The following is a 23,889-nucleotide window of genomic DNA, read 5'->3' as shown; positions in this document are numbered from 1 at the left end:
CCCTCGATGCCAACCCCCAGTGCCATCCCCACCCCAGGCAGGGACCCCTTCCCCTAGCCCTGGGTGCTCCCAGGTCCAGCCAGTGGGACCCTGGTGCTCTGCGAGCCCAGCAGCCATTGGGACCCCCAGCCCCAGCTCCCAGCAGCCCCAGCCCCACATCCCAACTGTGGGTCTCTTCCAAAACACCAGTGCAGAACCAGCAGAGCAGGTGGACAGAACAGGCTGGGAAGAACAAGAGAGCAACAACTCTTTAATAAATTAGCAAAATAAACAGCATTTATATATATATTTATATTCAATTGCTGCGTCTCCATGGATCACAGGAGTTAAGCCAGTGTTGATTCCCCAGTCTCATGGCAATGCTGATCCAGAGGCCTCAGTCCAGGTATCCCTGAGGCGATGCCCGGCCTCGTGGGACCTAAAAACCTGAAATCACTGAGAAATAAAACAGCTTTTTTGTAAGCCAGAGACACAGTTCCCAAGGGGCAAAGTGGGTTACCGGATGATTTCACCTGCTGACTCAGGTGGAAGTGATTAAAAAGTACTGATCCAATTTTTCCCCTCTTAAGAAAATAAAAAAAGTGTTCCCCCACAGGGAGGGGGAGGAAGGAGCAGATCTATTGCATGGAAGGATTATCAGTGACAACAAAACAGATTGATTTGCAGGGTACACGTCTCCAGTTGTTGCAGTGGCCAGGGGTGGAACTGATTGGGCATTTGGTCACGAGTCAGTCGATCCCAAACAGGGTGAGCCCCGGCCCAGGGTCCCTCAGTCCTCGTCGCGGACGTACTGCCCGGCCTCCCAGCGCTGGGCCATGGCGCTCTTGTGACGGATCACCCGGGTGCTCTCCACCACCTGCAGAGACCAGAATGCGCAGGATCTTTGTAAAGAAGGGATTTTTATAATCAATCTGTTTTGCAGAGCTGCCCCCCTGCCAGCCCCCCAGCCCGCTCTGCTCAGTGCAGTGCCCACTCGAGGGGAGCGTGGGGGAACGGGGGTGTCAGGGCAGCGTGAGCAGAGCCCCCACCTTCCTGAAGGACTTTACCTCTGTGTTGACCTTGTCGATGGGTTCTATGCCTGCGTACTGTGGAAAGGGGAAGACAGGATCAGATACTGGCAGCCTGGCAGGGGAATATCCAGAGGTGGCTGGATCCAGCCCCCGGGGTGGTCAGAGGAGGGGAGGCACATGCAGTCGTGCCCTCCCCGGGGTGAGGGAACGGTTCAGTCCAGGTTCCCCCCAGGAGGAAGCTGCTGCTCCTCTCCAGTCCCACCCAATGCTGGCAGCCCTGAACAGCATGTGCAGCCCTGGGGAGCTCACACGGCCCCTCACTGGTGCCACCACCACCGGGTCTCCCACCAAGCCAAACAGCTGGACCTCCAGCTCCAAGTGGGAGCCAGAACAGCCACCTCCAGCTCCAGAGCCACCAGTTTTCTCCTGGGCTCCAGCCCCCCAACCACATGCTGCCCAGAAAGAGCAAGGTAGGCACATTCACCTTTCCATCCTCCTTCACCCTCCTCCTCCTCTCTTCGCAGGGGCTGGAATGTGACGAGTCCGGGGTGGGGGTCTCCGTGCTGCCCTGGGAGGAACTGGCCACTCTCAGTGGGGTGAAGGACGACATCAGCCCCAGGATCCCCGTCTGGTGTGAGGCAGGAGTGGAGACAGGAGACCCAGACACCGAGTAGCTGCCACTGGCACCTGAAGCAGCTTTGCAAGAAAGCATCGGGGTGTGAGGGACTCCAGGACCACTCCCAGGGGCTGGAGACCCTCTGGAGAGCCAGGCCCCTGCCCCAGACCCACGTCCGCAGCAGGTCCGGCAGATTTGGTCACAGCTGGGGCCCTGTGTCTGGGCCCCAGCCAGGGACTGCAGGAGCTAGGAGGGGAAGTGCATGAGCTGGGCCCTTCCAGCCCTGTTTGCTGCTGTAACGTGACACAAAGTCATCAAGCCCTGAGCAGCTCGAATCAAAAGCCATGCTGCTCCTGCGGAGCCTATTCCTCCTCAGCAGCAGTTCTCCTGCTGACTCCAGTGTGTTGGTATCAAGTTCTCCTGGGACAACTTGCTACCAGCACACAGGAGCCCTTATGGGCATCCCACAAGATCGTTGCTCTACCACTCTGCCCCTCTCCTCCCTTACCGGAGCTGTGCCGAGAGCGGGAGCCCTCCTGGGGAACACTGTCTCTGTAGTTGTTCATCAGCCGCCGCCGCTGCTCCTGCAGCTCCTCTTCCCTCTGCAGGTCGCTCCGGATCTCCTCCTCAATCAGTGCAGACGTCTGGGGCTTCCAGGTCCGCAGGCGGTACTGCTCCTCCCGGCCGTCCTCCCTCCGCAGCGGGCTCTGCGTCCCCATGTCCTCCGCGAAGGAGACCTTCGGCTTCCAGAAGGAGAGGGAGAAGTACTCTCTGGGCAGGACAGCAGTGCCGGTGGGGCTTGGGGTGGAGCCGGGAAGCTTCCCTCCCCAGGAATCCTTGCTCCCCCATTTGCTGGCACTGGCGGAAGCGTGCTGGGACACCGACGGCTTCTCCCGGCTCCTCTCGCTGACGGTGAAGCGCGGCTGAGACAGCTGGAAGTGCGCGATGCTCGCTGTGTAGCTGGGACTGCTTCTCCTGCCCCTGGTGTCTTCCGTGGGGCTGGGGCTCGAGGGCTGCTCCGCCACAAACTCCTTAACCCAGCTCCTCCGCTCCTCTGCCTGCCTTGGGGCCGTGGACTTCTGCGGGGGGGCTTCCTCCTGCTCAAACACCCTCCTGCGCTCGTCCAGCTCCTGATGCGTCCCCCTGTCATACGCCCCCAGAAGCCTCCCTTGCCTCTTCAGATCTTCCTCTCGCTTGGTTTCCTGCTCGATTTCCCGCTGGACGTAAAGGGAAGCACGGCCTCTGTCCTTCCCTTTCCTGCCTGGGCCGGGAGAGCCATGAAGGGCGAGGACAGGCTTGGTCTGGATCTCCACCAGCTCGCTGCTGGAGGTCAGCCGCTGGATACCCCTCTCTTTCCAGAGGTTCTCCTCCCTCTCCATCGCCATGCGGATCTCCCGCTCGATGGGCGTCTCACTGCTGACCTTCGTCTCCTTGCCCAGCCCGTTGCTGCCAGCCCTCAGATCCACGAGGCCACTGAAGGTCTCATTGGAGGCACTTCCATCACTGCCGTAGCCTGTGTTGGCTTCATTGTACATCTCACCCAAACCGGAGTCCAGGTCCTCTCTGGACAATGCTTTGGTCAGGCTGGACATTTTCACAATGGGATATGACCTTTCAATGTGAGCTTTTCTGGGAGTAGAAACCTCCTCCTTCTCGGGTGTCTTGTAGGACACATTGTAAACCTGGTAAACGCTCTTGTCCCTCCTGCTCTGGCTTGATGCACCGGCACTACCATAACCTCTCACAGCCTTCGTGGCCATCTCAGGGCTATGCCACTCTTCCCTGGAGACTTTTGTCACTGACTCTGGCTTAGGGGATATAGCCTGCTGCCCTGGGCTGAAAAAAGAGCCTGGGCTGGTCTTCTCTAGCATCAGAAACTGCTGCCGAGCTGCGGAGAAGTTGATCTGCTCTGTGTCGATATTGTCAGGGTCCACAGGTGTCGCAGCCCTGCCTGGGGAAGGTTTGTCAAAGCTGATGGCAAAGCTGGTGGTGACACTGCCTGCATGCCTGCCTTCACCCTGGCTGCCCATGCCAGTGTTGATGGAGCTCAGCTCATCCATGGAGCTCCACCTCTCAGCAATGGTAGAGCTCTTCCTCATCACCTGGCTCCGGATGACCTCCCTCCTCTCGTCCTCAAGCTCCCTGGCTTTCTCAGGTGAGATGTTGGGTGGAGGGACCCTGTACACGTCCTGTTCCTCCTCATCATAGAGCTTCGAGGGTTTCCTCTCACCCCTGTAAGCCCTGAGGTCGTACAGGCTTCCCGACTTCACCACCTCCAGCTTGGACTCTCTGTCCGGGGACGGGGTCCAGACATCTTTTCCACCCTCCAGGAAATATGAGGGTGACTGGGACCTCCTCTTCCAGCCATAGCCATTTTCTACCCTCTGGGTGCTGTGTTGAGTGGAGCCAAACACATCGTCGTCGCTGTCAGCCCTCAGCTCTGCCAGCGAGCCGGTCTGGTGCCCATCGCTGGAGTCAGGCCTGTGCGAGGCCTGTGGGAACTGGAACACCAGATGTCTGGTGACTCTGTCCATCTCCTGGGAAGAGCCACCCCTCTGCCAACCTGTCTTCGGACCGGGGCCGCTGCTCAGCTTCAAGGTCACCCACGAGCTTCTGGCTCAGCAGAGGCCAAGGGGCCAGACCTGGCTGTCCCTGCAAGCAGGAGGGGAGAGCAGCTGTTTAGAGCAGCAGGAGGAACGGAGGTCAGGGCACAGCCCCTCTTCCAGCCTGGTACCACTGTCCTTGCTGGGGACAGACACCAACCTGCCCCGTCTGGGGCAGCAGGCAGAGCACAAAGTACCGTTCCCAGCAGGAATTGCCACAGAGCCCAGATCCCCCTCTGACCTCTGTCCCCCAGCCTGGGCACGTTCCAAGGGTGCACAGCCAAACCTGCCGCAGGTTCGCGGCACCACCAGTGGCAGTGAGACCACAGCCACGGCCCGGCTGGGCACTGCCCTGGGCACAGACACCCTCTGGTGTCCTGTGGGCCTCTCCACATGCACGGGGCAGGGAGGGACCTCCAGCCCCTGGCGGCACCAGCAGGGAGAGGTGGCAATAGAGGCACTGAGGCCACCCCTGCCTGGAATATCTCCTCGTGCATTTACAGGAAGGAGCCTCCAAGCAGCCGAGCTATAGAAACAACTGGGTCATAAAAGTGGTTTCATGGCTCATAAAACGAGGGGACTTTAACCCCCCTGGCATGCAGGGCGGGAGTGAACGGCCCTGACCTTGAGGTTGATGCTCCAGCGCTGGCTAGGCCAGAGCCGGCTGGGACAGCGGGTGCCAGGCAGGGAGGGGCAGCACAGGTGGGTCCCCATGAGGCAGCAGCTCTCACCACACCTCAGACGCCATCCCGGCCCCAGCGCCGGGGACACCAACGTCACCCACGGGCAAGCCGGGTGTGCCCAGAGCCAGCAGCACATCCTGTCCCGCTGTTTGCCGAGGCTTAGCCACAGCCTTGCTGTCACCCGTCACCACTCCTGAGCCCCAGCAGGTCAGGGTGTGTCACTGCCGGGCACTACTCTGGAGATCTCATGGCCTGCTGGGAGCATGAGGCAAAACGGGAGCAAGCCCACGGTGATGCCAGGGGCAGCCCAGAGCTGCCGTGGTACTTGCAAGCGCAGCTCAGGGTGAGGCTCCCCAGGACAGAGGCAGGTGCCTGGTGCTCCCCGTATCTGGAGCATCCCAGCTCATCCCCAGGATGAGAGCACTCTGGATATGGCTCCTTCCTGCAGCAACACTGGTGGCTGAGCTTCCCCTGCTCACCTCCAGCCCTCCTAGGATGCACTGTCCTCCCACAGGGCAAGTGGGGTTGGGCTCCAGTCAGGAGCTGTTTAAGCCTTTCCTGGATCTCATCAGCGGCACCTGGGATGTCCTGGCTGCCCATGCCCAGCCCCGGTGGCTCAGCCTCTCCCCTGCAGCTCTGCTCTGCTGAATTTCCCTGTAATTCCCCTACCTGTGATTCAGTCTTGCTCTTTCATTGCCCCTGGTGACCTGGATAGTGAAAACCACCTGACCACACCTCTTACCGTGTTTGGGGTGGTCGAGGTCCTGGCTGGAAGGGGACACCCCCCCGGGGAGCGCTGGCAGCTGGCACAGGAGGGGAGCAGGGAGGAGGAAGCCAGCTGGGCTCTTATCAGGGCTGCTCCACTCGAGCGGAACGGCCCCTCCCAGAGCTGCGCCCAAATCCATCCACCTGGCTCAGCTCTGTCCGGCGCTGAGGGACAGTCAGGGTTTAGGGGTCCCGGCCATCCCCCCTGGGCCAGGCTGCCCCCAGCCCAGCCAAGCACCACGAGAGGTGCTGGCCAGAGCAGGTGGCATTGCAGCACCTGCCAGTCTGGCCTGGGCCCCCCCACTGCAAGGAGACATCTGGGGCGCTTTCCAGGGCCTGCCTGTGCCAGGGGTTCTGTGGGGCTGCAGAGCTGCAGGGCCTGTTCCCGCCCTGTGCCGGTGGCCGCGAGCGCTCCCAGCCCGACCGACGTGCGAGGCGTGTGGCCAACGTCCCTCCGCCCGCCCACGGGCTGCACCAGCCCTCCCTGCACACCCTCACTGCCACCGTCCCTGGGTGGGCACCAGTCCCTCCGAGGCTGGGGGACACGGCGGCCCCCCAGCACCTGGCACTGCCCTCACCCCCGACCACGCTGCACTTACTGTCCAGGAAGCCGTCGGGGCGGGGGTCCCCATGCCCCGAGGAGGCCACACAGGGCACCCAGCTGAGCCGTGTCTGCTGGGGAGTGGCCGGGGTGGCAGCAGTGGGGGACGGGGGGGCCATGGGTGGCGTGGCTGCGGGGCCCTGATAAGCTCAGCACGAGTCTGTGGGGGAATTCCAAGAACCATGTTGGGCTCAGTGCTCTGTCCCCGATCTCCCTGTGCCTCCATTACCCCACTGCAGCTGGTCCCATGCCCAGGAGGCTACCCTTGGCTCTGATCTGCAGCATGCACCGATGCACCAGTGGACCCATGTGCCAATGCACCAACGTGCCAACACACCTGTGCCTTGATGCACCAGTGCAGAGATGCAGCGGCAATGCACCCACAGACCTTCTTCCAGGTGCTTCCTGCCTCTCCGTGGACACAGCTATGGCACTGAGAAGCCCTGAATCTGCAGGGAGGGCCTGGATGTCCAGCTCTCCTCCCACCGTGTGCCCCAGGGCAGCCATTAGCCCTGGGGGATGCAGCAGAAGGACCTGAGTGCACATGCTGGGAGCAGCCACGCCGGGAGCAGCCACGCCGGGAGTAGCCTGGGCTCTCCTGTCCCACCACGGGGCCTCCCCTGCGGTCACCGATAACCCCGTGTTTGTGCAGGCGGGTGCTCTCGGCGCCGCGGCAGCCCCGGCACTGCCAGCCCCGGCACTGCCAGTCCCAGCCCCTTGCAGCAGAGCAGCTCTCTCCTTCCCTCTGGACACGAGCCCTGCACTTGGGAAACCTGGTCTGGAAACCTCAGACACCTGCCAGGACAAGAGCAGGAGAGTGGCACAGTGACCGTGGTGCCCTTGGTGCCCATGGCCACAGCTGCTGGATCCCAGCGGAGTGGGCAGCATTGCCAGTGCCCAGAGCCACCCTCCCTCCTGGCATGGGGCATCACAGCTGAGCAGGTGATGCTGTGCTGGGATGTTCAGCCCTTCCCTGTGCCGGTGGCTGGGCAGGAGGTCCCTGTCCTCACCCCCTCTGCCCTGCACTGGAGCCCGCTCCTGCCAGGAAGCCCCTCCCGGCCCTGCTGCTGCCCAAGCATGGTGCTGGTGCCTGGCCCCGGCTCACCCCAGCTGCAGGTGCTGGGGGGTCCCACTTACCCTTGCCCAGCCCCTTGGTGCTCCTGTTCCCGCTCGGGGCTGGCGCTGCCTGGCCTGGGGACGCCGGTGCCGTGTGCCTGCCGGGCCGTTCTGCGTTTCCGGGCAGGTGAGTGGAGCCTGTTTTACCGCAGGGCTGAGCCAAAGTCCACAGGTGATGCCAGGGAGCCAGGAGCGCTCCCCGCCTGCCGCAGGGCGTGTGCTGGCACCTGGGCTGGCACCGGGCAGGGTCAGGGCCCAGCTGCTCCAGGAAAGAGCCCTGGAATCCAAGCCTTGGGCAGCAGCAATCACACCAGCGTGGGGATGTGCAGAGACCCATGGCCATGTGCACAGACAGGCCTCGTCAGGGCCTGGGAGGTCCTGACCCCACCACTGTCCCTCGGGACAACCAGGTAACCGGGCTGCCACGTCCTCTTTACCTGGGCAGGCCCAGAGCATCACCCCGCATCCCTTTCCTCCCAGCATCCCTGTTCCCACATCCCTCTTCCTCCCCACTTCCCCTGCCCATACAGCAAGGGGGCAGCAGGGCCCATCCCCAACATCCCTGTCCCTACCCTTCCATCCTCCTCCTCCCATCCCCAGGATGCCCAGCCCGTCGGTGGCTGCAGGATGGTTGTTCACACAGTTTATTTGCTCGGTTCAGGTGTTTTACAAACAACGGGGGTGGGAGTGGGGGTGGGATTCAAACAGCTTCGGCACAAGTGAAAAGCTCAGGGGTGCGGGAAGTGCACTTCAGCAGGGGGGGCTGCGGGACGGGGCAGGGGTGATGTTGGGCCCACTGCCTGCTCCTCTCATGCCCCAGCCCCGGCCCGGGGCCTGGTCCCACTCCCCACTGCCACGGGCGCCAGACTGGGCTGGGGGTCAAAGCCAATTGAGAGGCGGAGGGTGCTGAGAGTGGGAGGGAGTCCCAGCCTGGGGTCGGGAGGATTGCAGGGCCCAGAGTGGGATGGGGTGAGTGGTGCTGGCCCCTGGTGTGGGGTGGCAAGAGATGACATTCCCCCAAGGATTGTGGGGGAGATGCCCTGTGGCACTGAGCCCCCTGCCCCGCCCTGCAGCAATGGGGCTCCAGGGATGCCCTCAGCAGGAGGGGCAGGAGAGGCCCCCCTTCCCCTGGTGGGGAAACCTCTCCCTCCCTCAGCTCTGCCTCTCCCAGAGGCTGTGGGTGCCCAGACAGGGCTCAGGTGGCACTGCAAGACCCCTGCAGTCCCCAGCCCTGCAGTAACTCCACTGGGGGAAAACTGCAGCCTGGATGGTAACTGGGGTGACAACTGGGATGTCATGGGGGGGTCACTGCTCACATAAGGGGAGTGTGGGGGAAGGAATGCCTTGGGTGGCCGAGCCCCATCCCTGGCTGCTCTATCACTGGTGTCCCAGTGGGCTGGGCAGTGTGGGGGCTGCTCCACACGTGCTTTGGGGGATCCCTGGGGACTTGCCCGGCCTCACAGCAACGGGGACCCTCTCATGCTCACACAAGGACTGCTGTCTGGCTGGTGGCTGCACCCTGCCCAAAGCTCCTGGGCAAGTGCCCCTGGGCACAGGGCCCAGGCACTGCCCTGGCGGGCGCTCCCTCGCCTGCCCCAGTGGGTCTCAGGGGGGAGGAAACGCTGGTGCTGGTGGTGAAATCCCCACTGAAGGGCTGGGGCGTGGGGTGGGGGAGCAGGGAGACTGCCCTTCGTGGGACACCGGACCCCTGACAGCTCCCAGTGCCAGTGCTGGGGTGAACTGGGCTGCCCTGCTCCCCTGCAGGACCTGGTGCTGCAGCCTGGACCCCCAGAAGGTGGCTCTGCAAAGCTGCCACGGCTGAGCTGCAGAGGCAGGAAGGGAACAGGATGCTGGGCCACACTCCTGCTGCTATGAGGAAGTGGGTGGGGTGGGCACACCCACCCCATTCCTGTCCCCACGAGGCTGGGCCCCCCTCGCTGCCATTGCCCCAGGGGGACATGGGCACTGGCCACAGCACAGCTCAGCCCCGGGGGCTGGCAGAGCCCAGCAGTGCCAGCCAGCAGCCGAGTTGGAGGAATGGCCATCAATGCCAGCACCAGGGTGAGGGGCTTCCACACAGTGAGATGAGCCTGGGGGAGCAGAGCAAGGTCCCCTGCCCACAGCTCTGAGCACAGGCTGGGGTGATCCTGGAGGAGCTGTGCGTGGCCCTGCCCATGACCACAGCTGAGCATCATGGAGGAGACACTGCCCTTAATGCCCTTCCCTCGCCTGGACACGCTTGGTCCCCGAGGGGCTCATGGCTTGGGGAGCCCAGGGACATGGGGACAAGGACACGGGATGGAGCGGAGATGTCCATGGCCAGCCAGAGGGGAACAGACCCAGGCCTTTCCCCACTGGTGATGCAGATGATGGAGGCACAGAGAGAGGGCCTGGCATGGGGCTGGGTCCAATGCCCACCATGGGCTGGGCCAAGTGTGGGTCCCGCTGGTGCCGGCTCCCAGGGAGTCATCTACGGATGCAGCGGCGTCCTCCGATCCCCTGCCCGACGGCTCCGTCCTCCGACGGTGGGTGGGACAGTGTTGGTGAAAGAGGAAAAGGCTCTGGTGTTGGTGGCAGGAGGGCTCCAGTGGGGTTGAGGCTGGGCTGTGGTGGGGTGAGTGCACCGTGGGGTTAGGGGGTCTCTAATAAATACCACAGGCAGCACTGGTGGGGGCAGCGCGGGGCAGGCGTTGGGCAGATGGGGCGAGCGTTGCCACGGCCGCCATTTGCTGCTGCCCGCTGCGGCCCCCTGGGCACCGTGTTGGATCTCCCCGGTTCTGCAGAAAGAGGGTCCGTGTCCAGTGTGGGGGAAGCCCGGCGTGCCGGGATGGCAAGCCTGGCTAGCAGGGGCCGGGGCAGAGAGGGCTCGGCGGGGGCAGCCTGTCCCAGCGGCAGCGGGGGCCAGCGGGGCTCACATCACCGTGCAGCACTTGCAGCGCTGCTTCTTCACGTCTGTCTCCTGCTCGGCCTCCTTGGCATCTGTGGCGTTGGCACCTGGCTTCTGCCCGCCCACGCCCTCCTCCCCCAGGGGCTGGGCGCCCGCCGGCTCCAGCGCGGTGCCGTTGGGCGGCGCGTGGTCCTTGTGTGCCGGCTCCGGCTTGCTCTCGGCGTCCTCGATCACCACCAGCTCTGCCTTGATGGTGCCCTCCAGCCCCAGCACCTTCTTGGTCTCGTTCTCATCCTCCACGTTCTGGTAGCCCATGAAGATCATGGTGACGGGCTGCTCCCGGCTCGGCTCCGTCCCCTCGCCCGGCGGCACCGTGGTGCTCTCCCGCGGCTTCGCTTGCAGCCCCGTGATCTCCCTCCGCGGCGTTGGCTTCTGGCTGCCCGGGGCGCTGCCGCCCCCCTGGCCCGCCTTGGCCGGGGTCTCACGCCCGGCGGCTTCGCTCAGCGTGGCCTCGTCCGCTTTGTGCAGGAGCTCGTCGACCTCGGAGGAGCTGAGGGGGTGGGCCCCATTCTGCAGGGCCCCGTCCTCGGCGCTCACTGCGTGCACCACTGCAGGGACAAGAGGAGGGAAGGTGAGGGAGACTCAGGACAGGGGCACAAGGTGACCTGGAAAAGCTCCTGCTGGCACAACCCACTTGGACCCGGCTCCCACGTGGCCAGGGAGCAGCCTGTTCCCCTCTCTAAGGGCTCTGCCACTGAGGCTGGGACTCCCCACCCCTCTCCGAGATGGAACTGCTGTCAGACCCCCCTCATCACCTGGCTCCTGCCCGACAGCAGGCAGAGGCCAAAATAAAAGCCCAATGTGAGGAGCGGTTCCTGAAGCCTCAGGCTCAGCAAACCCTGTGGGAGCCACGGCTGTCTGCCAGGCCGCCAACAGCCAGCCAAGCTGCCTGTGCTCACCGCGGCAGGACGGCGTCCGCCGGCACCCCGCTCGGCCGGGCTGACACGATGCTCTGTGGCAGGTCACCACTGCCACCTCTGAGACCCCAGCAACGCTCAGCAGGTGCTGCCCCAGCGCATTCCCACCAACTCCTGACACATCCTGCCAGGACTGTGGCACCCGGTGGCCCCGTGCCCAGAGGAGACGGGGCTCTCCCACCCCAACACGCTGTGCCGGCTGCTCACGGCACTGGAGGCAGAGATGTGCGTCATGGCCGGAGCAGCCACTGGCTTGTGGCGTTTTCCACTTGACCTGGGGCATCACACAACAGTCGGTGCCACCACCGCAGTGGGCAGGCGGTGAGCGAGGCACAGGGACCGGCCTGGCAGGGCCAGCACAGCCGTGGCCACAGGGAGAGGGTTGAACAGGACCGCTGTGCCGCGGTTTCCTTGGAGAGACAGTCGGTCCACTCAGCCACCACAGTGCCCAGTAACATGCCCCAGCTCCAAGGATGGACCTTGCCACCACAGTGGTCCCTCGGGTGTCACCAGGCCCTTTAGAGCAGGTTCCCATATATTGCCAAAAGCAGGAGCTGCAGTCCCTACTGCTGCACTTCCTCCATACCCAGCAGCCATGCTCCCCACTGCCAGCCTGTGGGCCAGGCCAACGTGGTGCCAGTGCCACATTCCCTGCCTGCAGGATGGGCTCCTGAGCCTTGGACACAGCAGATCCTCTTCTCTCCTCTCCAGTGGTGCAGGGTCACGATGTGCAAACCAGGGCTGGCCTGTCTGGACCATCCACACCTTGCTGCCAGGACAATCCTGCGATCCGCCGGACTGGGGCCAATGAGGAGTTGCCCTCACAGAGCTGGTGAGGCTGCTGGGAGCAGCCCCTGCACTTCCTCGCCCTGGTGGGTGCCCGCTGGGATGTTTGGGCGGCCGCTCCCTCGTCCCCGGCCCTTTGCTTCTGCCACCGGCCAGCGGCAAGGGCTGGCCCGTACCTTTCATCTCATCCTCGTACACTTTGACCCCCTGCAGACAGTGGTTCTGGGGGAGCAGGGTGGTGCTGGACAGGACCTTGGTCTCCCCAGTCACTCTGTCCTTCTCCACTGTGATCTCCACCGAGTACATGGCTGGGATACAAAGAGGACAGCGCGGTTACGGCGGCCCCGGCCCTCCCCAGCCCCTGCTCCGCGGCTGGCGGCGCGTGGCAGCAGTGCTGTGGTGCTCAGCAGTGCTGTGGTGCTCAGCAGTGCCGTGGTGCTCAGCAGTGCCGTGGTGCTCAGCAGTGCCGTGGTGCTCAGTGGTGCTTGGGGTGCGAGGCGGTGTTAGCGAGGCGGCAGTGAGGAGCGGTGAGTGGCAGAGGCGGGTGCGGCATCCCTGGCACATCCCTCCTCCTGGGACCTGTGGGCTGCCGCCATCCTGGCGCTGCTGGTATCACCTTACCTCCGTGGCTGCTGTGGCCCCGGGGCTGGGCCTAACCGGGCCCTGGGGGCACTGGCAATGCCGTGTCCATCTGTCCAGCTGGTGAGCGGAGCTGGCTGCGGGGCCCGGGCTGGGAGCCAGGCTCATGCTCACAGAGGTACAGCCCCCACTGAGGGTGCTGGTGCTGGGGCAGCCTCTCCAGCCCCGTGGAGAGGCATCTCTTCTTCAGCTCCCAGCCAGTCCCTGCTGGCACCACGGTCACCTCAGCCCTGTGTGTGGTGCTTTGCTCTGAGGATCCCAAGATGGGCTCTGCCCAGTGCTGGTGCCACGGTCTGGTCTTGAGCCATTGCCCCAAACCAGAGCAAACTCCTCCAGCAGCAGAGCCGGCTGCAGCCCCCCCAGCTCAGGCAGCCCCGTGCCCCTGTAGCTCCCTGAGGCAGCCGGCCCCGGGGTCAGCCATGCCGGCAGCCGACGCTTCGCTCCCTCGCCCCTGCGCAGAGAAGCTGCAAACAGCAGGAAGGATGAAACTGGAGCAGAGACATGGAACTCGGGTGAGGGGGGGCCCTGAGCCATGAACCAGCTGTGGGGTGGAAGCAAAACCAAACCCTGTGATTGCAATGACGGATGTTCTCTGCCCTGGGCTTGGAAAGGCATCGAGCGGCACGGCGGGGAGCGGCTGCGGTGGCAGCGAGCCGAGGACGGCGTGGAGGGGAGGGGGAAGCAGCCAGGAAGGAGCTCTCCTCCCAGGGCAAGGGCACCTACCCGCCTTCATCAGGTCAGTGCCTTCCACCACCTTCATGGGGCTGCTGGAGACCTTCTTCTCGGCTGGAGATGGAGAGGAGAGACGACTGCCTGAGCCAAAATGATCACCTGGTTGTCCGTGTGCCCATGGGACAGGGCCCAGGGACGGTGGCGTGTCCCCTGCAGATGGTCCCTGGGACAGGCTCCCCCGCCACAGGGCACCACCGCCTGGGAGGGGACAGGGACAGGGGACATGGAGACAGGGCTTCCGCTGGCTCTCTCTACCCATCTGGCCCCAGCATCGGGGCAGCGTGAGGGGACGGTGGGCATCGAACTGCGTCTGAGGGGGATCAAGGATCACCTACCCTTAACCGTGCCCAGAGGACTCTGCAAAACAGAAGGGAGAGGTTATAGGAGCTGCTGGGACCCTCCATGCACCCACTGCCCCCACACTCATCACCCACACACCCATCCCCACCGGGGCCAGGGACCCCAACCCCACTGCCAGCAGCCCCACCCGTGGCCATGCCCACCTTCTGTGCATTCGGGATGGCTTCGGCCTTCTCCTCCTTGACTGGGGCTGCCACCTCTGCCAGGTTCTCCTTGGTAGAAGCCACTGAGCTGCTGTTCTCCAGCATCTCCAGCTCCTTCTCCAGCCTGTGGGGAGAGCTGGGGCTGAGAGGCCGTGGGGAGCCTTGACGCAGGCAGTGTGGGGCAGGTAACTGTGGGGCAGGCAGCTGTGGGGCAGGCAGCTGTGGGGCAGGTAGCTGTGGGGCAGGCAACTGTGGGGCAGGCAGTGTGGGGCAGGCAGCCACAGCAGAGCAGTGAACATGGGCCAGCAACACGGTGCAGTGGAGAGGGGAGGCGCAAATTGTCCCCCTGGGCTCAGCTGTCACTGTCTCTTTGCAGGAGAAAAGCCAACGGGCTCAGCCCAAGTGAATGGCAGAGACCCTGCCGGGGCACCAGGCAGGGGGACCGAGCCCCACGCACTTGCCGGTGCCCTCACTCGGTGGGTGCCCTCACTCGGTGGCTGGATCGTGGCTGCTCCATCGTCCTTCTGCTCCCGCACGTCGCCGGGAGCCTGGCTGAGCTTTCTACGAGGGCGACTGCCTGTTCCCAGCCAGCAGCCTGGCCAGGAGATGTGCCGGCAGCAGGGCCCCCACCGGGGCTTGGCGGAGGTCCGGGGAGTCCCCACGGACCGGCGCTGTGGCAGAGCCCTCCCCGGCAGAGCCCCCCCGGCTCCCGCACGGCGCCGGCAGAGGAATGCGCCGCGCCATTAGCCGGACACAAAGGCCCCTTCGTGCCTGACCCCTCTCTGCACCGATGCTCCGTAATTAACGGCACCGCCGTGACTGATTGCATTCCTACTGCGCTGCCGGGACACCTCCGTGCTGGGGCTCCGGGGCCCCGCCTTCGGCTGCCCAGCAACGAGGGGACTGGGCAGGGGCTGAGGCGTCTCCCTCACAACCTCCCCGCTGCCCCTTCCCCAGGGCTGAGTCACCGCGACGGGGATGGACGTCTGTGAGGCCCCAGCCTGCTCGGGGGTCTCTGGAGGGACGCGGGTGCTCTCCGAGTTCATCCCGACACCCGGCCCCACACTGGCCCCGTTACCTCTGGATGGTTTCCTCCAGCTCCTTGGTCTTCACCTCATCTTCCTGCATCTGCTTCTTCATGGCCTCTTCCTCCTCGGAGGCAGAGGCTGGGGCCCCCTCCAGGAGCCATCTCTCCCGCAGAGCCTTGGACTGGGGAGCAGAAGGGGGTCACGGTCCTGCCCCCCCGAGCCGGGGGCATCCCGGTGCAGAGGCAGCCTGGGGGTCCCAGGGGATTCTCACCTTGAGATGCTGCAACTGCCGCCTGTCGTCCTCGAGCTGCCGCCTTTTGTTCTCGATCTCCGTCTGACGCTTCCGCTTCTCCTGGAGGGACGGGAGCGGCGGAGCCGGGGTCGGCGCGGGGAGGGGGTGGGCGCCGAGCATCGCCGGGGAGGGAGGAGAGGGGGCGAGGGGCTGCACTTGGGGAGAGGGGCTGCGAGACCAGCCTTGGGGACAGCCCACAAGGAGCCCAGTATCACGTCCCTGCCCTCTCTGGGAGAAACTGAGGCACGGAGGCTGTAAAGAAGTCATGGCAAAGCCTGGGCTCTGTTCACCATCTCAAAATGTCACCTTCCCCTCAGCTGGCCCCGCTGAGTGAGCTGCCAGCGTGGGGGAAACAGCCCCCGGGGCCTCCACCTCACCCCTCCCGCCACCCATCCTGGGGCTGCTCCAGATCATTTCAGCAGAGTCAGACCCAGCCCGGACGCGTCACCCGGCGCTTTCTCCTCTGGTCCAGAACAATTTGCCCTTTGTGTGGCAGAAATCAGCCAGTTGCCAGCCGGGCAGGGCAGGGGGGCTGCCATGGGGCAGCGGTGGGTTCGACCTGCTCTGTGCTGGGAGGGGCTGCCCAGTGTGGCCCCCGACTGCTCACTAATTAATGTAATTACTAGTGCCCATGGCGGGCATGGCTGGATTGCACCATCCTCAGCCTTTCCTGGGAAAGGGTGTGCGGGAGAATCATCACTCATTTCCCTCACTTGGGGCTCATCAAGGCACTGTTTTATTAATTAAACCTCCCGGCTGCCTGTTGCTCTGTCCCTGTTTCAGCCATGCAGCCAAGCCAAGCCAGCTCCGGCACCCTGGGAAGAGCCACTGCAGGGACATCCTGGCACGGGCCACCACGAGTCCTCTTTGGCTGCTGGGGACTCCCAGCCTGCGGCTGAGCACCTTCACCAGCTCACCTGCCCCTGCACCCTCCTCCCCACTGGCGTCTGCCCCCTGTGCTGCACGGGGCAGGGGTGTGGGGACACTGGGCCAAGGTCCAGCCCGAGCAGGGACTCACCGCGATGGCCTGCAGCCTCTCCTGCTGAAGGGTGCTGGCCTCCACGACCCTGCAGAGAGCAGAGAGCAGCGGTGAGGAGTGGCACCAGCAGCAGGTGTCAGGCACATTGTGCAACCAGCAAACCGGACACTGCAGCACACGGGCAAAGGCTGAACCCTTCCTTTCCATCGGCTGTTTCCTCCTTGCCACCCTGGAGCCAAGCATGCCTTGCCTGCACGGCTCCTCCAGACACCCCTCAGCCCCCCATCCTACCCGAATTGCCCCGGGACAGGCACCTTGCCCAGCGCCTGGGGGACTCAGCGCAGCCAGACCCACTCCTGCTGTGGCGCAGATGGAAACCATGACCACAGAGGGGCTGGAGCAGGACGGTTCTGGACGCCCCTGCCTTCCAACCTGGCTCACACTTTCCATTCCAAGCCCTTTTCTTGGCAGCTGACACCTTTCCCAGACAGTGACCTTTCTGGGCTGCGTACGAAGGCACACGCACGCCCACGTGCACAGACACTTGGACACGCACAGACACACACACGGCAACAGGCTCCGCTCCCGCCGGCGTCCGTGTTCCGGGCCCGGTACCTGCCTCTGCAGCCTGGGCTGCCACGGCCGTACCAGGGATGCTGCCGCCTCGCTGGGTGCTGCAAGGAGGAGGTATCCCCGATCCCTGCAGTCACCTGCCCACACACGCACCCTCCCGTGTCCCCGTGGGGTGGTGCCCAGGCCAGCCCGACCGGCAGCGCAGCCCCTGGGCCCAGCGAGAGCCCCCGCGCCGCAGAGCACCGGGGGCAGGTCCAGCACCAGGACCCATGGCAGGGCTGGGGCAGCTGGTGGGGCTGGCTGGGACCAGGGTGCTCCAGCGCCACAGGAGCTGCTGGCTGCTCGCCAGACAGTGCTAACGAAGTGCTCAGCTGTGGCAGTAATTAGGGTGGGAGGCACAGAGGTATTGTCAGACGATGGATCATCTCCACTTGCTTCTTAGAGCAAGGGACAGAGAGCAGGACTCCACACTCCAGGGAAGGGCTTTTTCCGAAGAGGGTTTTACACACAGGGTGGGCTCGGGGTGCTGTGCCCCACACACGACACCTCCTGGGCCTGGGCTCTGACCGCACGTGCCAACATGTGTGCTCTTGCACATGTATGTGCCCTCACGTGGGTCCTCTACCGGAGGAGCTGGGCTTTGCCACAGCTCAAATGGGGTCTGTGGGGTGAGAGGAGCCCCCGCCTCCTCCTGCCCCCTCCTTGAAGCCAGCGATTTACTGGGAGCTGCTCAGAGCCGCCGTCCTCCCCTCACCCCGCACCCCGGGGATCCCAGCAGTGCACAAAATCCAGACCAGGAAAACAAACAGGGAAGGTGTCGCTTTTGTGGTGGTTGTTTTCATGCTGTTTGCAGCGACGCTGTGACTGTTTCCCCAGCGCAGGCGCGTGGCACAGCTCACACACCCGCGTGTCCCACACCGGCCCCACAGCTCTGGGGCTGCCCTTCATCGTGGGCTCCCTCCTGCTCTGGTCCCCCAAGTCCAGCCCCTGGCACCCCACACTCGCAGGGTGTTGGACCAGGTCCTGTTTCTCTCCTGGATCTTACCCTGTTCAATGTATCCAAACTTTTACAGCATTTCTGAAACGTTCTGCTTTTCCTCCCTCCTCCATTCTCTTTATTTTCCATTATTTGCTACAGTCTCTGCATTCCCGGGTTGAACGCCAGGAATCTTCCTGGCCCAGGAAGAGATGCAAAATGGGCTGGATGCCCCTCACTGCACCCTCCCAGCCCCCCCAGCTCCTGGCCTGGGGACTCTGATCCGTCAAGGAGGGCTGAGTGGGAACCACCCCAGCAGCCACAGTCCTTGCCTGCTGGGACCAGGCAATGAGGTGGAGGGGGAGGGTCCTCCACTCCCCAACAGCCCCGTCCTGTCACAACCTGTCTCCAGGGGTCAGCACGGGCTGGTGTGAAGGGGCCCCGCTGCTGCCGGCCCTGGTGACTGATGGAGGCGGTTCCATGGCAATGGTTGTCTGGCAACAGCACCATGGTAATGGTGCCATGGCAACGGGCGAGCGGTGGGGGGGATGCACAGGGCGGGCGGAGGGATCGAGAGGCCCCCTGGGGTTGGGGGTGCCGCTCCCCGGGCCTGGCACTCTGGCAGCACCGGTGGGCCAAAACCGTGGCATCACTGGGGTCTCCCTGGGGGTTCTGATGCTCCAGATCCATCTGGAAGGGTGGAAAGGTGGGGCCACTGCACCCCTTACCCTCACCCTCTGAACCACCAGGCCAGGTAGGGAGCAGGGACATGGGAGATGATGCCCTGGGAGCTCCCAGCCCCAGCCCCCGGCCCTCAGGGTGGGCCCACACACGTGTGTGAGCACACACCCCCCCACACTCTCCCTTGGCTCCCCAGCTCTTTCCAGCCCTGCTGATGCTGCCATTTCCCACCATCACAAGGGAAGCCCGTGACCTTTTGTCTCCTCCCGCCTGACATGAAACAATAATGTTTATTTGCCTTCCTCTGTTTTTTCCCATTAGCTCATCCAAATGTGCGAAGAGCCATTTCAAGCTGCTTCTCCGCTCCCCTGACCTCCACTCCCTTCCCACCCACTCAGCTCCGAGCTGGGGGAAGGCAGGAGAGTGTCCTGCACGGGCACCACTGCCTGGACCCCCACAGCGACCCTGGGGAGGTGGGGGTGCAGGCCCCAGGGCCCGTGGCAATGGCAGCAATCGAGGGACCAGCACTGATTTACAGCACTGTTCCCATGCCAGGAGCTGGGCCCCTTGGCCAGGCCTGGAGTGACGTGGCCGTGGGGAGGCTGCAAAGCTCCGTCATGAAGCCATTTAGCAACAGGCCGTGATCGAACGGCCCTGATGGAAGGCACAGAGGGGAGGGGAGGGGGCTGCAGTCACCCGAGGGCCACCCTGCATTGACCACGAAGGCAGACACATCAGTGGCAGCGGCTCGGGTGAGGACGGCCAGAAATCTGTGCAGCTGAGGAGCCACATGCCCAGCACAGGGTTGGAACCCTGCTTAGATCCTGGCACCCAGGGCTGCTCCTGCCCTGCCCCACGGTGTGGCTGCCTCCCCCCACTGCTGCTGCTGCTGCATTGCCCCATCACCCACCCCATTCCTTCCCCACGATCCCACTGCCGGCACGGCCCCGGGCACGGCCACTGCCCGGGAGGGGATGGGGACGGGGGGGAAGAGGGGGGAGGAGATGGCAGCCCCAGGCTCCCGAAAACGCAGATGCATTAGAGCAAGTGGAGCTGCCTGATTGATTCTCTGGGCTGAGACGTGGGCTGGGAGTGCCAGGAGAAAATGGATCCCATGAATATTTGATGAACGGAGGCTTGGGGAGGGAGTTTGATTGGAAAATTACAGATCTTTCAAACAGTAGTTCAAGTACCCTCCAAATACTTGGGTTTCCAGCTCCCTTCCAGTTAGAGGAGCAAGGCTCCACCAGCAAACTCCCACCACGATTTATGAATGAGAGTGGAGCTGGCCTCTCCCTACCCCGGGAGCACTGGCCAGCTGGGATGGGCAGCCCTGGTGCTGGCCAGGACACGGTGCCTGGCTCCTGCCACAGCCATCCCTGGGTTCCTGTTCACACGGGGCAGCGTGGCTTTCCCAGCAATGCCATGAACACAGGTACACACGAGGCTCCAAAGAGCTGGCAGGAACATGGATCCTGGCAGGGGCACCCTGTGAGTCCCAGCACCTGGGGGGAGCTCAGTTCTTGGTGCCAAGCCCAGGGGCTGGGCTTAACCCATGTCCAGCTCTGCTCCACCAGGAAACACCTGTCTGGGGCAGGATCCATCTGGCTCCTCTCCCTCCTCCAGGCTCATCCTTGTCCCTGACAGTGGCTCCTGCCCGGGGCCAGAGGGCTCCTTGTCTCCAGATAGAGTAAAGAGACTCAGGAATCTGGGCTGTGCCTGCAGCACCAATCCTGGCGCCAGCACTCAACCCGGCTCCAGCACACGGCACCTCCCGAGGTTTCCTCTGGCACCTCCAGTGCTGGAGCCCCAGCACAGCTCCCAGCACAGCTCTGGGCACGTGAACTACCACCCTGCCTGGGGAAAGGGGCTGTTTCTGGCCAGGAAGCACAAACACTAACACTGGCTTCCCAGGAAACCTGGGGAGCTCTGGTTCCTCCCAGCAGTGCAGGTTGAGCTGAGAGCTGAGGTCTCACAGCAGTGGCTGAATTCTGAACCCCATGATCTGCCAGCCCCGAGCAGGGCTGGGTGCTGTTTTGGGGCCATCTGTGGCAGAGCTTTATGGCCTCCTCTGGGAGAGCTGGGAAGGGTGACAGTGCCATCCCCTCAGCTGCACACAGGGACAGGATGGACCTGACCCCTTCTGGTTCCTCGCACCTGGACAGGAGGCAGCAGGACCCAGCCTGGGTTTCACTTCTCCCTGGATTCCAGTGGAGAGCAGGGCCCTGAGTCCCTTCCCAAAGGGCTCATGGGTTATTCCTCAGGCAGAAATCTCCCTCCTTCCCCTGGGTGCAACTGTCAGCTTCTGATCAGGGTTGTGAGGGCAGGACCAGGAGAGCCCTTGCTCCAAGGACACCCCCTGAGCCAAGGGGAGAGTGACAACCCAGTGAGACAAACCACCAGAGCAGCCAGATGTGAGATGCAGGATCTCCAGCTGCTCAAGAGCACTGATGGCAGCAGGAGCAGAGGAGGACAAACAGCTCCAGTGGGACCAGCACAGCCTTTACCAGAGTTGGAAGGTTTCAGCCAAACCTCCCTGGGCAACAGTGGCTTGTGGCAGCCAGGACCCTCTTCCAGCCTCTGCCACTGCCAAGGCGAAGCAGGAGCCAAGGCAAAGGCAGCAGTGCCTGCCCCAGCCCCCCTTGGCTGCTGCAGAGCCAGGCTGACAGCAGGGCATCACCTGGCCGTGTCCCCGCCTGCCCTGGGACTCTCCTAAACCTCCAGCCCCACGACCAGGCTCTGGAGTTGAGCGGCTGCAGGGGCTGCACCGTTTTGCTTTGGGGCTGTGCCCCCTACCCCAGGTCACTTGAGGAGTTTCACTCCAAAGAAAGACATTGACAAGTCCAGCATATGGAGCTGGGGGGGGACAGGCCTCACACTCCTCCACAGATTCCTCAGCCCTTGCTGGGAGGGTCGGTCCAGAGCAGGGTGAAGGGCACCATGTGGAGCCCAGGGACAGGAGCCATCATCCTGCCCAGTGCCATCCCCCCTTCAACCCCAGCCTTTGACGCCTCCCCTCCCAGAGAGCCTGTGCCTGGTCTGGCAGCTCCTCACCCTCTCCCCAGGGCACGTCGCACCCCTCGGCTCTGCCCTTCCCCTCATTGCTGCCTTTTGGCAAATCACACACACGTTTTCCTGCCTAAAAAGGCTCTTTCCTGCAGGGACTGAGGCACTGTGGGGCTGCCCAAAGCTGCGACCCTGTCTTGGCCAGCTCTCTGTCCCCTCCAGCAGCATGGGGAGCTTCTCTGTCTCCCCAGTCCCACAGCCACTGCACCCCAGTCTCCAAAACATTCTCAGACCTCCACTGGTTCCTCCCACTCAGTTCCAACCCCAAGCCAACCGGAGCCCACCCCGAGCCCAGGACACCCCTCACCCTGCCCTTCACCAGTGCCCCATGGCCTCTCAGGGCTCCCTGGTGGGAGGCAGGTGGTGGTGAGCAGGACCTGTTGAGCACTCAGCATCCCCGTAGCCAGTGGTAAAAACAGATCAGTGTGAGGTGAGGTGCCCGTGAGGAGTGGAGGGTGGCTGACCCTGAGCTGGTTGGGTGCCCCAGGAACCCCCAGTGCCAAACCCAGAAGGTGCTGGGGACCCCTGGTTCTCCATGGTGGGGACCAGAGCCACGGGAGGCAAGGAAAGGCCCGGATGAGACGGGGTCAGCGCTGGCACTTGGCACCTCGAGCAGCTGCCTGGTCCCATGCACTCCTGGCACCAGCTGCTGGCATCCCTGAGGAGCAAAACCAGTATGCAGGCAGGACAGTCCCCAGCCACCAGCTCCCAATGGCTTCCGCCTGCTCCGTCCTTCCCCCACCCGCCCGGCTCCAGCCGACCGGGCAGGGCCCCACCACGGCACACAAAGGATGAGGCCGGGTCAGAGAGCGTCCATCTGTCCGGACCCCTCTGGTGGGAGCCGATACGTGAGGATGCCCTGGCCACAGCCGGGTCCCTGGGCAGGGGCTGGGGGCACAGTGCAGGGAGGGGTCCGCAGCTCCTGCCACCCACTCACCCCACCACACACAGCGGCAACAACAGGTTCAAAACACAAAAATAAACGCCCGCCCCACCCCCTGCTTCCCTCACCGCTGGCAGCCCAGACACCCCCCACACCTCCTGCACCCCCCGCGCCCACATCGAGGCCTCCACTGTTGCCCCCCCACCCCGAGCCAGCGCCCCAGCACCCCACGGCGGGGCAGGGACCCGGGGAGGGGCCGCACCTGCTGAGTGGCACTGGGGGAAAGGCGGCCCCAGTATCGGGGTCCCGAGCCCCAGCACTGAGGGGGTGTGAGCCCCCGGTATTGAGGTTCTGAGCCCCAGCACCTGAGGGGATGTGAGGCCCCGGTTTTGGGGTCACGAGCCCTGGCATCGGGGGGATGAGAACCCCCACCCCGGTTTTGAGGTCCCAAGCCTCAGCATAGGGGGGATATGAGCCTCTGATATTGGGATCCTGAGACTCCAGGATCGGGGGATGCGAGCCTCCAGTTTTGGGGCGCTGAGTCCCCAGGACCAGGGGGATATGAGACCCCAGGTTCGGATTCCCCAGCCCCGGCATCGGGGGTGCACGAACCACTGGTACGAGCTCTTTGAGCCGACGGTGTGCGCTTCCCGCACCTCCGGTACTGAGGTCCCGCGCCCCGGTCCCCGGCCGCCGCTCCCCCTCCCCAGTACTGCGGTGCTCGGCCGGCGGGGCCCGGGGGGGCCCCGGCCCGGTGCCGCGGTCCCGGCGCGGCTCCGGTACTCACTCCATGGTCCCGGTGACGGCTCCGGCGAGGGCGGGGGGCGGCGGAGCGGGGCCGGCGTCCGCCGGCGTCCCGGCGCTCAGGGCCCGGCGGGCGGCGGCATCCCCGGCGGGGCTGCGGGATGCGCAGGGATGTCGGGACCGCGCCGGTGCTCCCGCCTCCCTCCCGCACAGCTCCGTCTGCCGGGCGCGCCCCGCCACTGCCGCCGCCCATCACCCGGCCTCGGGGCGCGCCGGCATCGCCGGGGCTGTGGCTGCTGTTGAGGGTCCCGAGGCGAGTCCCGGCTGTGCAATGCCCGGTGCGGGACAGGCTGGAGGAGCTGCATTCGCAGCGTCTCCATGAATGCAGCCCCTGTGAATGTTCAACCCCCTCCTGTGAATGCAGCCCCTCAGTCCTGCCCCACCCCAGGCACCGCCGCCTCTTTGCTCCCCCCTTTCTGCTCCCCCATTTCCCAACCCAACGGCCGCCATGGGCAAACTGCCACAGGAGGCCCCGAGCCACCCTCCGTTGGGAAATCTGCCCACTGCTGGGGGAGAGCTTTGCACCTGGCCCTGGAGCAAGCCTGGCTCTGCAGCGAGTGTCAGCATGCACCCCCAGCCTGGTATCTCACATCCCCTGCACCCCTTTTTGCATTCCAAGGCAATGCAGAACAGGGGGAAGAAAATGCCCCTCTGCCCACAACATCATCCCAGAGCCAGCAGGGCTCTGG

General features: G+C 64.2%; 2 protein-coding genes across 8 annotated transcripts; both read right to left on the bottom strand.

The window, feature by feature from the left end:
• Positions 1-223: 223 nt before the first annotated feature.
• Positions 224-7,527, bottom strand: MISP (mitotic spindle positioning). 2 transcript variants are annotated; one of them, XM_051810917.1, is made up of 5 exons: positions 7,416-7,527; positions 2,135-4,278; positions 1,495-1,706; positions 1,047-1,085; positions 224-856 (listed from the first exon to the last, which is right to left on the bottom strand). In XM_051810917.1, exons 2-5 carry the CDS (start codon positions 4,158-4,160, stop codon positions 770-772), a joined length of 2,364 nt encoding a protein of 787 aa, XP_051666877.1. In that variant the 5' UTR covers positions 4,161-4,278; positions 7,416-7,527; the 3' UTR covers positions 224-769. The 2 variants fall into 2 exon arrangements, with proteins under 2 accessions (XP_051666877.1, XP_051666878.1); XM_051810918.1 differs by lacking the exon at positions 7,416-7,527 and adding an exon at positions 5,655-6,252.
• A 494-nt stretch (positions 7,528-8,021) lies between these two features.
• Positions 8,022-23,358, bottom strand: PALM (paralemmin). 6 transcript variants are annotated; one of them, XM_051810956.1, is made up of 9 exons: positions 23,184-23,358; positions 16,257-16,305; positions 15,218-15,298; positions 14,997-15,127; positions 13,919-14,042; positions 13,751-13,772; positions 13,407-13,496; positions 12,221-12,352; positions 8,022-10,889 (listed from the first exon to the last, which is right to left on the bottom strand). In XM_051810956.1, the coding sequence occupies exons 1-9, from the start codon at positions 23,186-23,188 to the stop codon at positions 10,306-10,308; spliced, it is 1,218 nt and encodes a 405-aa protein (XP_051666916.1). In that variant the 5' UTR covers positions 23,189-23,358; the 3' UTR covers positions 8,022-10,305. The 6 variants fall into 6 exon arrangements, with proteins under 6 accessions (XP_051666916.1, XP_051666911.1, XP_051666912.1 ...); XM_051810951.1 differs by lacking the exon at positions 23,184-23,358 and adding an exon at positions 18,169-18,263; XM_051810952.1 differs by lacking the exon at positions 23,184-23,358 and adding an exon at positions 18,169-18,263 and having other exon boundaries at positions 13,407-13,469.
• Positions 23,359-23,889: the final 531 nt, after the last annotated feature.

The sequence above is a fragment of the Manacus candei genome, unplaced genomic scaffold (genome assembly GCF_025592945.1).
Source record: "Manacus candei isolate 608988 ecotype Guabito, Panama unplaced genomic scaffold, ASM2559294v1 h1tg000080l, whole genome shotgun sequence".
Lineage (NCBI taxonomy): Eukaryota > Metazoa > Chordata > Aves > Passeriformes > Pipridae > Manacus > Manacus candei.
This window is presented reverse-complemented; position numbering and strand designations above follow the sequence as displayed.